Source organism: Stenella coeruleoalba (genome assembly GCF_951394435.1).
Source record: "Stenella coeruleoalba genome assembly, chromosome: 1".
Lineage (NCBI taxonomy): Eukaryota > Metazoa > Chordata > Mammalia > Artiodactyla > Delphinidae > Stenella > Stenella coeruleoalba.
In genome coordinates, this window is record NC_137169.1 from 159,287,491 (window position 1) to 159,301,517 (window position 14,027).

The following is a 14,027-nucleotide window of genomic DNA, read 5'->3' on the forward strand; positions in this document are numbered from 1 at the left end:
CCTCCTCTTGTCCAGAACCAACTCTCAGCAGTTTGGGGTAGTGTTCTCCCAGCAGGTTCGCTCCCCTGCAGGACTCTCTGAGCCCCAGTCTTTTAGGTCCCTCTTCACACAAAGAGTCCTGGGCACAGGTTCTCTCCTCCGCTGAAGCCACCCACCTCCATCCTTCCTCATTCCCCTTTAGCTACTTCTGGCTTTTCACCATGGCAGGTGAGGGGCCTTGGAGGGCTGTGCCCCCAGCATGCCTGCCTCTTCCCCTCAGTTCGACCCTCTTTCCAGGAGTAATGAGACTTAGATTAGTATGAATCCTCTTCCTCTTCCTGTCCCTCTCAGGGGTACCCCTGGTGAGCTGAGCAAAGGGCTTTCATTCATTCACTTGGTGAGCAAGGATTTATTGAGCAGCTACTAGGTGTTAGGCCTTTCTATGCCCTCTGGATACAGAAGTGAGCAAACTTAGTCCTCATGGGGCTTATATTCTAGGGGAGAAACAGACAGTAAACAAACAAATAAATGGATAATATATCAGATAGATGTAAGTGCCATGAATAAAAATGAAGCACGTTGCACTGTTCACACTTGTTGGGCAACCCCATCAACAGGAGACTGGACAGATCAGTTACAGTATGTTCTCACAGTAAAACACTATTTAGCAAAGGGAATGGATGACTCAGACATATAGTGTAAAGTGAAAAGTGTAAGTCCCCAAAGATTTTCTATTAAAACTCAAAAACAAGCAAATTTAAACATATTATTTAGAGAAATATACCTTGGTGACTATAAGAACATTTTTTCAAGCAGGGGCATCATGGACAGAAAACTCAGCATGGTGGTTACCTCTAGGGGGGCAGTAGGGCATAAGATGGGGAAAAAGAGCATAAGGATGGATGCAACAGTGTGGATAACATGGATGGTGTCCAAGGATGTCAACTTCGTTTTTATGCTTAGTAATGAACATACGCTACATATGTTTTATATGTATCAATCGTTTTATTTTAAAAGATAACAAAATAAAATGTTCAATTCTAAAAAAATCAAGGTGGGTAAGGAAAGAGAGTGATGGAGGGTTACCATTAAAATTCGTTCTAAGGATAGATGGTTAAGGAGGTCCCTGCCCTCAAGGCAGGAGGCAACGACTAAGTGGAGCAGGCCTCTCAGAACCAGACTGGGTGGGCGGTGGGGCGCACAGTGTATGGTGGGGTGGGGAGGCGGCACACGAAGGACCTAGAGAATCTCTGGAGAGACAACCAAGCCTTAGAGAAGAGCGCTGGCAGGCGCAGTTCACCTTACTTCATTTTTTTATATCTTTAGCCAAACGTAACTCCCTGTGGACCGTGTGAGGCCAGTTTCCCAAGTGAGACTGGCTTTCTTTGTCACTCTGCAGGCCCTCTGTAATGCAGCCTATCCGCTGGGCTCAGCAGGCTTGAGGCTGACTGAAAATCAGGAAGGCGAGTCTGCCTTACAGCACCACAGATGCATTTCAGAGTCGATGGGAAGGATTTCCTATGACTTGCTGCCTAGGTGGCTGCTTCTGTTCATTAGTGTAGATAATTGATAAGTGAGTGGGAATATATCATTCCAGGATCTTAAAAAGCTCCATTTAAAATCCTCACCTCCCGCCTCTACCAGCCCCTCAGTGAAAGTAAGCTGAATTTTTTTTGAACTGCTAGCTGCAACCTGCCTGCGCTGCCTTTGCCCCCAGCCTCCTCCATCTTGTTCTCCAGACCCTGGCCTATGGGGACATGAACCACGAGTGGATTGGGAACCAGTGGCTGCCCAGCCTGGGGCTCCCCCAGTACCGCAGCTACTTCATGGAGTGCCTTGTGGACGCTCGCATGCTGGATCACCTCACCAAGAAGGACCTGCGGGTCCACCTGAAGATGGTGGACAGCTTCCACCGGTGAGCCAGGCTGGAACCCGGGGCCACCTCCCTACACAGGTCTCCCCCAACTCTGGGGGTCTGTCTCCAGGAATAGAGGTGCTTCCATCTCTTTCTTTGCCTGTTCTGGGTGGTAACAGGTCTCCCTTTGGGGAAAGCCAAATCTTTGTCTCCCCTGCAGTTTGAGGGTTTAGTCCTCTCACCTTCAACCCTTAAGACACAGTCATTTCTCTTTAGCTTCACTTGGAAAATTTCCCCCCTAGATATGAATTTTATTTCTTGTCATTGAGCTTGCTGAATTCTCTACATTTACCCTGAGAAGACTCACACTGAACCCAGCATCTATTTTAGGTGTCTAATTCCTTTCAAGATGAGAGGAAAGTTCTTTCTGGATGCTTGCCCTGCCAACATCCCAGATCTGAGCCTCTCAGTTTTAAACACACATCCTTTTGTACAGGAAGTCATCCAGTGTTCTCCTCCTCTTTGTTGAAAAGGTCTTCTGTGCAAAAGTATCTGCAGTGGAGGTCACAAACTGGTAGCCTGAGGGCAGAATTTGGCTCACACATGTAATTTGTTTGGCCTACATTGTATTTTTAAAACTGTGACCTTAGCTGCCAATATTTAAACACTAGGAAATGTTAAACAAAATTCTGGATGTCTGGCTTCTCTTGAAAAAGAGAAAGCTCTATGGGCACATCCCAGCATGGAAACAACCAGCTGGAGCTAGGGAGGCAGCCCTCCTAAGACATAGGTTTTCGGTAATGGTTCCAGGAGTTGATAGGTTTTAGGAAGTCCTTTTTAACATCCAACTTCAAATCACACAGGCTGCTATTTGAGCCAGGTCTTTTATCTTGAGTAGTTAATGTGACAAAGGGTGGAGCTGGGAGTGTGGCTTTTCAAGGTTCTTTTAGGGCTCTGCAGGTGTCCCTTGGTCTCTCCAACTCACAAACAACAGAAAGTTATATTTGGAAGGGATCTAGTTAGCCTCCATATTTTATGGGTGAGGAAACTGAGGCATGGGAAGGAGCAACGGCCCGAGGTCACGCAGGGATGCTACCAAAATGCAAGTCTCCTGACTGAAACCCAGTTCTCTTGCCACCACATTGCAGAGCCACCTATGCTGGAACCCCCATCTGTGTCTGCCCTGAGCACCACCCCTCCCTCACCACCGGGGCTGAAAGAGAATCTTTTGTTTCTGTCAATCTGGGAGGCTGCCAGGCCTAGCTGCACCTGTTCCCTCCTCAGTGATTGATAGGGCTGGGGAGAGAAGGGCCATTCCCCACCAAGCTGAGATGTGGCTCGGCTGCTAGAGGATCAGGCAGCCCAACCCTATACAGCATTATGGAAGTCCTTCCCCGACCCTTTGCCCATGAGAGACTCTCAGCCTATATACACGGTTCCAGATTTAGCTCTAAATCTTGGGTACTTCACAGTTTCTAAAACATTTCCACATTTCTTACCTCAATTAGGTATATAACTGCTTTTTTTCCACTTAATATTTCATAAGCATGTTCTTATATCTTTAAAAATTCTTTTAAATCATACTTTTTTAACGATGAGAAAGAGTTATTTAAAAACTCTCCGTTCACAGATGGGGAAAACAAGTCCAATAGAGATTGAGTGTCACCAGGTCACTCAGCCAAGTGGTTACAGAATGGGGCCGGCATCCTTCTTTCTTGACACCCAACTCAGAGCTCTTTTCCTTAGACCATAGTGTTCTATTGAGCAGGTTTCCATGAGAATCTCCTATTTTGATAGGAGAAAAAGCACACACAATAATTAGTAATGTCCTCCCAAAAGTGGTACCATTACTGAATGCCTCTGATGTTCAGGGGCTGGTCTAAGCCCTTTCATACAGGATCACCTTTAATACTCACAGTAACTCTGCAGGAGAGTTATGACCCCCATCTCACATATGCTGAGTGCCACTCAACTGGGAAGTGGCACAGCTGGCATTCAGATCCAGGTTGATCTGACTTTAAGGCCTTTATATTTTTGCTAAGATGTGCAACAGCTTTGAAAGTCATAGGAACTGAACTGAAAATTATAGTAAGTGAGATTGAAATTAGAGGCATTTCCAGTTAGGAGGTATGTGTGCATCTGCCCCCTTCAGGGGACCAAGGATTAAACCAGTGGCCTTGAGCAGGATTCCTTAGAAGTGGTGTCTCTGAGCTATAAGGGTTTGTTCTAGGCAGATGGGCTACCTGGGTAGAACTGAGGGGAGAGAAGTAGGGAGAAATCAAGCATAATTTAATCTCACAAAGCAATGGCCTCAATGATAGAGTCAAAAGTATTTGGAATTGGGAGAGTCCTATTTTATTCCTCCACTTTGTAGATGACAAAACCCAGAGAGGCTGAATGACAGAGTAGTGTTCAAGTTTAAAGAAGAACACTACAGGGAAAGCTGCCCAAGATGGAATGAGCTGCATCAAGAGGTAGTGAGTTCCCTGTCACCAGAGGTATTTAGGCACAGGTGTTCATAATACTCAGAAGGCTGTTACAGAGGTGACTCCTGCATTAGGTGGGGAGCTTGGACTGATAGTGTGTGGGGTCCCTTCTAACCTACGGATTCTTTGATTCGTGGCCTGGCTTAGTAATTATTTACTGAGTGCTTACTATGCACCTGGTACAGTTTAAAGTACTTTTAGTACTTTATGTGAATTATTTCACATCATTCGTTTAGCATTTATGGTGTTTACATTTGTGGAATGTGTCAGGCACCATCCTAGGTGTTTGAGATACATCAGTGAACAAAACAAACCTCCTTGCCCTCATGGAGCTTACATTGTAACTGGGAGAGACAGACAAGGAATTATAAATATATAGAATGTTAATAGATAAAAGGTGGTAGAAAAAAAAATTAGACCAGAGTAAGGGGGATTGGTGGTGCTGGTGATGTTGCAGTTTTAAATCAGGTGGACAAGGTAACTACTGAATTTAAAATATAACATTTGAGCAAAAACTTAAAGGAGACAAGGGGGTAAGCCATGTAGCAGACTGGGGGGGCAGGGAGGGGGTGTGTTCCAGGCAGAAGGAGCAGCCACTGCAAAGGCCCCAAAGCACATAGGCCAAGCGTTCCTGCCATGTTTGAGGAACAGCAGGGCTCTCAGTATAGGGGCAGATCATGTATCACATTGTAGGCCATTGTAAGGACTCTGAGTGAAATGGGGACACAAAAGAATATCTGTAGGGTTCTTTGTCATTCCAGTGCCTGGAGAGGGAGGGATATGTTGCTATCATTCAAAGAACTTTCCTTTGTCAAGCAGGCCCACACCCTGGCTGAGAGGGAGGGCTTGGGGTAGGCAGAGAGAGGGAAGTGGCCTTGTGATGGATTATGTCTAAGCCCTGGGGGAAGGAAGAGAAGGAGTGGGCTGTGATGCTCTTTGTGCTGGAGCATATAGGTCTTGATGGGCTGTGGTTGGTGCTGGATATGGGGCAGATGTGGTAGAAACGTGGCCCCACTGAGGCTCTGGCTCAGGGGGACTGTGTGCCTGCAGAACCAGTCTTCAGTATGGCATCATGTGTCTGAAGAGGCTGAACTATGACCGGAAGGAGCTGGAGAAGAGGCAGGAAGAAAGCCAGCATGAGATCAAGGGTAAGCTTGTCAGGCTCAATAGAGCCTCCTCTGAAAGTTGTGGTGGGAGCGGCCTTGGGGGAGCAGGGACCTGCCTCACTGATCCCTGCCTTGGGCTGAGTGAAGGGAGAAGAGGCATTCTGTGCCACAGGGAAGCTCCAAATCTAAGAGGGAAGACACAGCCCTTAGGGAGCAGGGAGCTCCCAGTCTGATGAGGGAGACACAATCCATGCCCAAAGGATGCTGCCATCTGGTGGAGGAAAAATAGCCCCTGCCCAATCAGCTGCAACATCCCCCTCCCCAACACATTAGATGATGGCCACCAACGAGACAAATGCAGTGATCCCCTTGGGTTAGTGCTACAGACTGGTGTGAGAAAGTGCTCGTGGAACTTGGTGATCTGGGTGGGGCTGGACAGGAAAGAAAGGCAAGTCTTAGGAGAGACCTTGAAGGTAGAAAGAATAAGAAGAGGGCCATTCCCGCCTGGGGGCAGTAGATGACTGGTACAGGGGCTCTGGGGAGAAAGCCTATTAGCCTGACCCTGAGTCTTGCAGGCTGGCAAGAATGGAGTGGTGTGGGGCTGGTTCTCCAAGAGCCCATGTGCCAGGGAGGACAGAAAGAAGACGTGGAAAGTTGAGGGGGGTAGGGGTGGCTAGGAGCCAAGAGAACAGGGTGGACTGGGGCTCTGGGTCTAGGAACCTCTATTTCTGTCCCTGGAGGGGCCTTGGCCAAACCTGTCTCTTTCTGCTCCTTTTCTTCCCCTGCCCTCCAGATGTGCTGGTCTGGACCAACGACCAGGTGGTTCATTGGGTCCAGTCTATTGGGCTCCGGGACTATGCAGGAAACCTGCATGAGAGTGGTGTGCATGGTGCTCTGCTGGCCCTGGACGAGAACTTCGACCACAACACGTTGGCCCTGGTCCTCCAGATACCCACGCAGAATACCCAGGTAGGCTGTAAGTCTCAATCAGTCTGATCTTGGTCATCAGTCTCAATCTTGGTCTCTCCCTTTCCTCCACTCTCTTGCTCTCTCTCCCTCTGATATGCGCAAGTTTATGGATTGGTGGGAGGGCTTTCTGGAGGCCTGTTCTAGAGGGGATCACAAATGTCCTCAAACCTCCAAGTGGTCCCTGTGCATAACCAAGCCCCCCTAGGAAACAAGTGCCCTTCACATACAGAGCACGTTCAGCACAGGCCTGGAATACTGTGTTAATCCCCACACTGCAGTGAGCACCCCCATCTCCTCCCAGCCCCATCTTTACGGCTGAGACTTTTCCTCTACTTGCTTCTCTGACCTGACTATTCATAGAAGAAAACTAGCACTGGGGCCCACAAGGACCAGAGAACCCATATCCCCTTTGTTCCCCCCCCCACCCCCCGCCCCAGGGATCTGTTCCTGGGTCCCTAGGCTTTAGAAAGTTAAATATACCAAATAACACAGCCCAGAGCTTCTCCTTGCCAGGGCTTTGCCTCCCTGTCAACAGCTCAAAAGATTAGACATCTCCTTCCATTACATTTGATAATTATTATGGAGCTGTCATCTAAGAATATACCTAAATTCTCTTGAACCTATTTATATGTTTGGCTTTTTTAACTTCCTGTGGGTAATGGACTCTAGAATTACTACCTGTTGTGTAAAGTACTACCTAATTTTATTTGTCCTAAATGTACCCACAGTCGGCTCCCCCGGGGAAGAGAATTGCCGCATCCTAATTGTCTACGATTTAGTACGGGTATTTGTATTTGACTAGCTCTCACCTTCTGTGATTTCATAAACTCTGATTGTGTTGCCTCTGGGTCCAAGCTTTTGTTTCTTCAGACAGAGTGGTCTTAATTCTTTTAGCCTTTCCTCATATAGACTTGTCTCCATGCCCTGATCATTTTAGCTGCCCTTGTCTGGACTGTTTGCAGCTGTCAGATCTCTTGAAATTCAGCCACCAGAGCTGCACAAGCTATTCTGGGAGCAGACGAGTTTTCGCTTGTGTGAGGATAGGGCTGAGTTGTCTTGTAATTTTGGGTGGAGTGTTGGCCTTTTAGGGGTGATGGCAGCACACAGGGCCAGGGCATCCTACAGTCTCTCTGCAATGACCCATCCCAACCAGTCAGAATGGATAGCACAGATTCCCCTCGCTCTCTAGGAAGAGCTGAGATTTCCCCCAAGCTGCAATTTTTCTTATTTTAATCAAGGAGTCATTGTAAAATTTTATTTATTTATTTATATATGGCTGCATGGCACGCGGGCACAGTAGTTGTGGCTCGTGGGCTCCAGAGTGCAGGCTCAGTAGTTGTGGCACATGGGCTTAGTTGCTCCACGGCATGTGAGATCTTCCCGGACCAGGGATTGAACCCATGTCCCCTGAGTTGGCAGGCAGATTCTTAACAACTGCGCTACCAGGGAAATCCCAATGCAATTTTTCTATGCTTGCCCATTTCCAACCCCATCAGCTGCTTTCTTGCCCACTCATACAACTTTGTGAAATGTTTCTGAAGTTTGTAAATGTCATAGTCACCTTTCATTACCCAGAGGAACAGTGTCACCTGGATACTTGAAAATTAACTATGCTTCTCCTTTCTGATCACTTAAAAAAATATTATGTTCCCAATACCAACAAAGACTGTCCCCACAGAATTCTATGGTTAATATTATCTACCCAGAAATGGGCTTGTTTTTCTCTCATTTCCTCTCTCTAAATACATCCAGTTTTTGTGGACAGCAGTACATCTGTAAAGAGTAGCAGGGCTACTCTCTGTTGCTCTCTAACCGTTCTTATTATTCTGACCCGTTCATTTAGCTTAGCTATTAGGGGAAGTAGGATCTGACCCAATATGGAATCCTTCATTAAAAATGGTTCAGAATATCTGGTGGTAATTTTGAAAATTTTCTTGTTTCTGGCATTTCTCAAATCTCCTAGCGAGAAATTGCTGGGAGGCCTATAGAGAAGGCCTTTATGCCCCACTCAGCCCAAGGGCCACCAATATCCATGACTGAGCAGTTTTCCTAAGTTTAATTTTTGATGTGGAACTTTATAAAATACATTTATATAATCTAAATAAGTTAAATCTTCATTATCCATGGTCTACATGCTTAATTTACCCCTCCAGAAAGATAGTATGGCATGATATTCCCTTACAGAGACAAACTGTGGGGGGGGGTTTCCCCAGTAGGTGAAGTCTGTCCATCCACGTGTTCTATGATCCTACTTTTTAAAAAAATTATAGTTTTCTAATTTGCTCCATATGAAAAAAATTGTAAGGTTAACATTTTGACTTCTCAGAGGACACCGAGGTTAGCTCAAAGGAGCGGCATCAAGGGCTAATGGGTTAAATGCACTGAAAACCCCATCTCTGCCCTTGGACCCCCTAGGAAACAGGTGAAAGATGGCATTAGAGGTCACTAACTATAGCCCCTCCCTTCTCTCCCCCTTTCACCCTGTGGACTCCAGGCACGCCAGGTGATGGAGAGAGAGTTCAACAACCTGTTGGCCTTAGGCACAGAGCGAAAACTGGATGATGTGAGTACCTGGCTGTGAACTGGTCACTGTTGGTTTGTTGGAGTTCATGGGTTCTGCTTTCCTCGGGCTAATGACTGGTGGGGTGGCCTAAGGGAGGAGAGTCATAGAGGATGGGCATGATATCAGGGGGTTGGGGAGGCAGGGACAGGCCTAGCAATAGGCCTGGAGAAGTCTCTATGAAACTCCTTCTGGGTACCTCTAGCCTCTTCCAACTCTGTGCCCTAAACCTCCTAACCACACAGGATCAGAGGTTTTCCCCAAAGGTCATCTCTTTGGGATCATACCTTTTTCTTTATCTTTTAGAGCCCCTCTCTTCAGGGCTGTGAGCACAGCATATCTCCAGCCTGCTAAGTTTCCCACCCATCCAATAGTGTGGTTGTTTGGAGGTAGACATTATTCTGAGGTCATTAAATGACAGGTTTGCTCACATGTCCCTCAGTGCAGTTTGACACAGCTAAACACATGGCTCAGGCCTCTATCATCCCAGCTTCCTTTCTAGTTTTACTCTTATGCCCCAGGTCACTGAAGAAACAGTCCCTTCCAACTGAGTTTCATCAGGCCTTCTCCTTGAGTTCAGGTTGGACTATGTCTTGGAAGACTCCGAAGTTCTAGCCATAATGCTCCTGTTAGAGATGCTCCTAATCTAGCATTAGGATGCTAGATTGATGCTCCTAGCACAATGCTCCTCCTAAAACATACGTGTTTCCTGAGGGCACAGCCCCCTCCCCAGCCCTGGCCTCCTCTCCCCTCCCTCCTCCCTCCTCCCTTTCTTACCATTAACCTTGCCTGCCTTCCCTGTCAGGTCTGCCTTAGCTGCCTTGGTTCCAAACAAGTTAAAAAAGAGCCCAGACTGTTTATTTTTAGCTTCTCCATCTTCAATCAGAACTCTTTCTGATCCCCATTTTCTCTGCAGCACCCCTACCTCTACCAATGCCTCTGTTTAGACTTCTGGGCCTCCTTGTGGGACACCATTAGTGTTATCTGCTTATCAGTTAGTCTCTTCTTAGTTGGGTTTAACAGGGCTAAACCCCACCTTTGTGGAATGACTACTGCACCTCGGTAGATAGGACAGACTCAGAAACATACAGAATTTGTGGAGGGGTGTTTTCTTCACAGAGGTGCCTTGAAATTTGGAGTGTGTTATTTACACACACACATATTACATATGTATGTGTGTGTATTCCACTCAAGGAGAGAAACTGCCAGACCCCACCAGATGTCCCCACTGTGAGATCTGAATCTTCCCAATGCCTCTGCAAGGTGGACCCTCCTACTTATTCCCCACCCACTAGGTTCTAAGCTTTCTTTGATACAGCTTTCCCATATATCTTTAAATGGTGCTTTCTAATTTAGAAAACTCTTTACCCCTTCAATCCTAACAAAAATATTCTCTGAATGCCTACTCTGGGCCAGGCATTGGGCAAGGCATGGCGGTGCAGTGATGACAGACATCTTATTTTATGCTAACAATCATCATGTGAGACAGGTTATTATGCCATCTTACAGATGAGGAATTGAAGCTCAAAGAGGTAACTTACTTGCTGTCACAGATAACTTACCTGCAGTCACAGGCTGACATGTGGCAGAGCCAGACTGGAGCAAAAGTGTATCTGATTCCTGTGTTCTTTTTCCTACCTCCTGCTGCCTCCTAAAAGTGGAGACAGCTGTCCTATCAGGCTTCAGGCATTGGGGTGGTTACTGAGTAGGTGACATCATCTTGGCAATGTAGTGGGCTTTCTGGGATGCAGCTAGGTGTGGCGCTGGAGGGAACTGATTCTTTAAAAGGAAGCTTAAGTAGAAGGCCAGGTCCTAGGAATAAGGTGAGATTTGGGGGTGGGGGGAGTGGCAGGTGGGAGGGTGGAGATCCAAGAGACTGCCTCCTGTCCAGCCATCCAGCACACCATCAGCAACCTTGAGCTATCTCTTTCAACTGTTTCCTTTGACAATTCTGGTTCTCAGTCTCCCCTCTCAAGCTTCAAGGCCCTGGAGGGCTATATCCAGTTCTCCCATGCATGGATGTCAGGACTCAAGGGAAATGAGGAGATGAGGAACACAAAGAACATCTGACTATTAGGGGACAGGGGAGAAAAACAGAAACTAGTCCTTAGGGTTGGCTGAAGATAGAAATGGAGAGAGAGAGAGCGTGCAGAAGAGAAGGGTCTCTAGATTAGGTTAAAGATAGGATCATGGCGAAGACAGAAATGACGAGGAAAGTTCCTGATAAACTCAGGGATGGGATGCCTGCCTAGGGAGCCAGCTGCCATTTAGCAAATATTTATCGAGGGCCTATGGTGTTCCCAGGCACTACTCAGGTCTGCGGATATATTGGTTGGAACAAAAAAGATCATAATCTCTGTCCCATGAAGCATAGAATTTGAAAGGGTGGGGTGGGGGGAGGAAGAGAGGGAGAGAAAGGAATTGATGAAATAATCTCATAAGTACATTTAAAAATGCTATGATGAATGCTATGACAGAGATACATGGTGCTAAGAACTGATGGGGGCATTTGGCCTACTCAGAGCACAAACAACAAACCCTAATGGGGTTGGGAGAGGTTGTGTAGGTGAGAACTGGTGGGTTAGTGTCTCTTATTCCTGCTGCTAGCGGTCTACATGCACCAGTTCCAAGAACATAAGCATTGAGGGGGATTAGGCATGGCTGCCAAGCAGGATGGATGTGGGCTCTGAAGGGTGGGGTGGGTGCTTGTGCAGAGGGACATCCTGTAGAGTTATGGCTCTGGGTGCCCTCTGGCAGAGATAGTTATTTTGGAGACTTGGCTGGCATGGGTGAGAGGGCAGACAGCAGGAGCCTTTGGAGGAACCTGCCTCTGATTGGCCATCTGCCTGACCCATCACTATCAATGGGTCAATGTTCTCCCCTGATCCCCTCAGGGATAGGCAGCCTGAGAAATAGGTAGGGCAGATGCTGTTATTCCTATTTCACATTTACAGATAAGGAAACTGAAGCTCAGAGAGGTTACTTGCTCAGGGTCACATAGCTAGTTTTGATAAAATGGAAGCCAGGTCTCCTGACTCCTGACCCAGCGCTCTTTCAGCACACCGGTGCTGCAGCCATACTGAGGCCCCAGAAAGGCAGGGAGGAGTGAATGGAGGCTGGCTGGTGACTACTTCCCATGGATGAGCCTGAGAGGAGGAATACTTTAAAGGTCAATGGGCACCCCAAGCCCAGTTTGAGATGATTGGGGTGGGCAGAGAAACAGAGTTCAACTGCAGGATGCCACATCCGAACAGGGGGACCCCACCCCGCGAGCCAAGAGACAGGGAACTTCAGAGTCACAAGGGCTCCCCGGAGTCATCCACTTGCCCCATTCATTTTACACAAGGAAAAGCTGAGGGCCTAAAAGCGGACGTGACCTTGCTTGCTTCTTTCCGAAGAGAAAGGTACCCCTAGAACCAGCCATTGACTGTCCTACCCCAGGCAGGGAGTGAGGGTGGCAGTTCCAAGGTAGCCCTGGTCCTTTGCGTGTCCCCACGGTGCAGGGGGAGGACAAGGTGTTCCGCCGCGCACCCTCCTGGAGGAAACGCTTCCGGCCGCGGGACCATCATGGCAGCGCCATGCTCAGCGCCTCTGCCGAAACGCTCCCGGTAGGCTTCCGCGTGTCCACCCTGGGGCCATTGCAGCCTCCACCGGCCCCGCCAAAGAAGATCATGCCTGAAGGTGAGTGGCAGGCTGGCTGGGCATGGCCGCGGCCCAGCAGGACTTAGGTGCCCGGGCGGCGGAGTGGGACGGGCGCTGGCGCTCAGGCGAGGCCGAGGCGGGTGCACAGCTCCCGCGCCGGCGCTGCACTAACTAACGGCCGCCGCGGGCAGGCGCGGCCGGGAAGGCCCCACGGGCGAGCTGTGCGCGCACTAACCCGCCGCTCTGTGTTCTCCCGCGGCTGCCGAGTCCTCCCAGCCGGGACGGCGGGGGCGCAGAGACTGGAGACCTCCACGGTTCGGACCTACTCCTGCTGACCCCGCCTCCCGCCCCGGGTCTGACGGGGCTGTGCCCGTGGCTCGGGGTAAGTGGGCCAGGCCCTGGGCACGGGCGCTCTTTGGCCCGCCCTCCGCCCGCACAAGGCCTCCCCGCACCTGTCCCTGGCCTCCGGCCGGCAGTGCCGCTCCCGCCCTGCTCGCGCCCAGTGCCCGGCTTACCCCTTCTGCATTCTTTGGCCTTGGGCGCTTGGAGCTTGCGAGCACGCCGCAGATACCTTGCAACCCGTCTCTCAGGGACTCACTGCCAGCTCACCGCGCAACGCCTGTCTCTTTCTCTCTCTTTTAGCACACTCTCACTATCTCTACGGACACATGCTCTCCGCCTTCCGGGACTAGCTACAGCCCCCAAGGCCAGCTTCCTTCTGCTTGGTTTCACAGGCTCGGAGAGCCCTTAACCCTCCTGCTCGGTCCCCTTACTCCCACGGCTCCTAGTCTCATATCTCAGAATATACTGTCTACCCCCTAGCCATCCCTCTACCCCAGGTCCAACGTGTGTCCCTTGTAAGGCTCTCCGGGATGTGGCTGGGTTTCCTGGTGTTGTGGAGGCAACCAGGTTGTCCATGCTTGTGGGTCTGCGGGAGGGAGAGGAAGGCAGCCCAAGATGGATGGACTCCACCTTCCCTCTTCTGCATCTAGCTGGTCTGGACTGCAAACTCCACCAGAGACCAGGACACAGCGTCAAGGGCTGGGGATGGCCCTTTCGAGAAAACGGCACTCCAGACTGCCTTGCTTGGGTTATTGGGCTTTCTGGTTTCTGTCCGCCTCTTGGTTGTACTAGATGGTCTACATCTGCTCTTGGCACCTTCACCATTATCCCTCCCCCAACTCATCTGCATAGCTGCAGCTCCTGCCTCACCTCCAGGACCTCCTTGGGGGCTGGGAAGGGCTGTAGAAGGCCCCATTCTTCCTCAGGATGATGAACCTGGGAAGAGGGAAGGCTAAGGTGGAGATTCTAGGCCCTGGTTTAAGTTGAATCCCGAACACCAAACATAAGGATTGGGAAACTCAGCCCTCCTGCCCAGTGAGAGGTGCAGGCAGGTCAGCTAGAGGGAGAGCCAATGGCCTGTGGCAGCC

The 14,027-nt window shown here is 49.2% G+C and overlaps 1 protein-coding gene across 11 annotated transcripts in view; it reads left to right on the forward strand.

Annotated features, from left to right (window-relative positions):
* Positions 1 to 13,289, forward strand: part of PPFIA4 (PTPRF interacting protein alpha 4) — a gene marked incomplete at both ends in the record, with an annotated part of 36,822 nt that extends 23,533 nt beyond the window's left edge. For 6 of the 11 annotated variants that reach the window (XM_079929591.1, XM_079929594.1, XM_079929597.1 and 3 more), the window contains 6 exons: positions 1,719 to 1,894; positions 5,371 to 5,468; positions 6,220 to 6,395; positions 8,890 to 8,958; positions 12,459 to 12,636; positions 13,240 to 13,289. In XM_079929591.1, the coding sequence (XP_079785717.1) occupies positions 1,719 to 1,894; positions 5,371 to 5,468; positions 6,220 to 6,395; positions 8,890 to 8,958; positions 12,459 to 12,636; positions 13,240 to 13,289 (747 nt within the window). Of the gene's footprint in view, positions 1 to 1,718; positions 1,895 to 5,370; positions 5,469 to 6,219; positions 6,396 to 8,889; positions 8,959 to 12,458; positions 12,637 to 12,873; positions 13,066 to 13,239 lie in introns of those variants that run through there. The other 5 variants (XM_079929596.1, XM_079929599.1, XM_079929601.1 and 2 more) reach the window with 2 other exon arrangements.
* Positions 13,290 to 14,027: the final 738 nt, after the last annotated feature.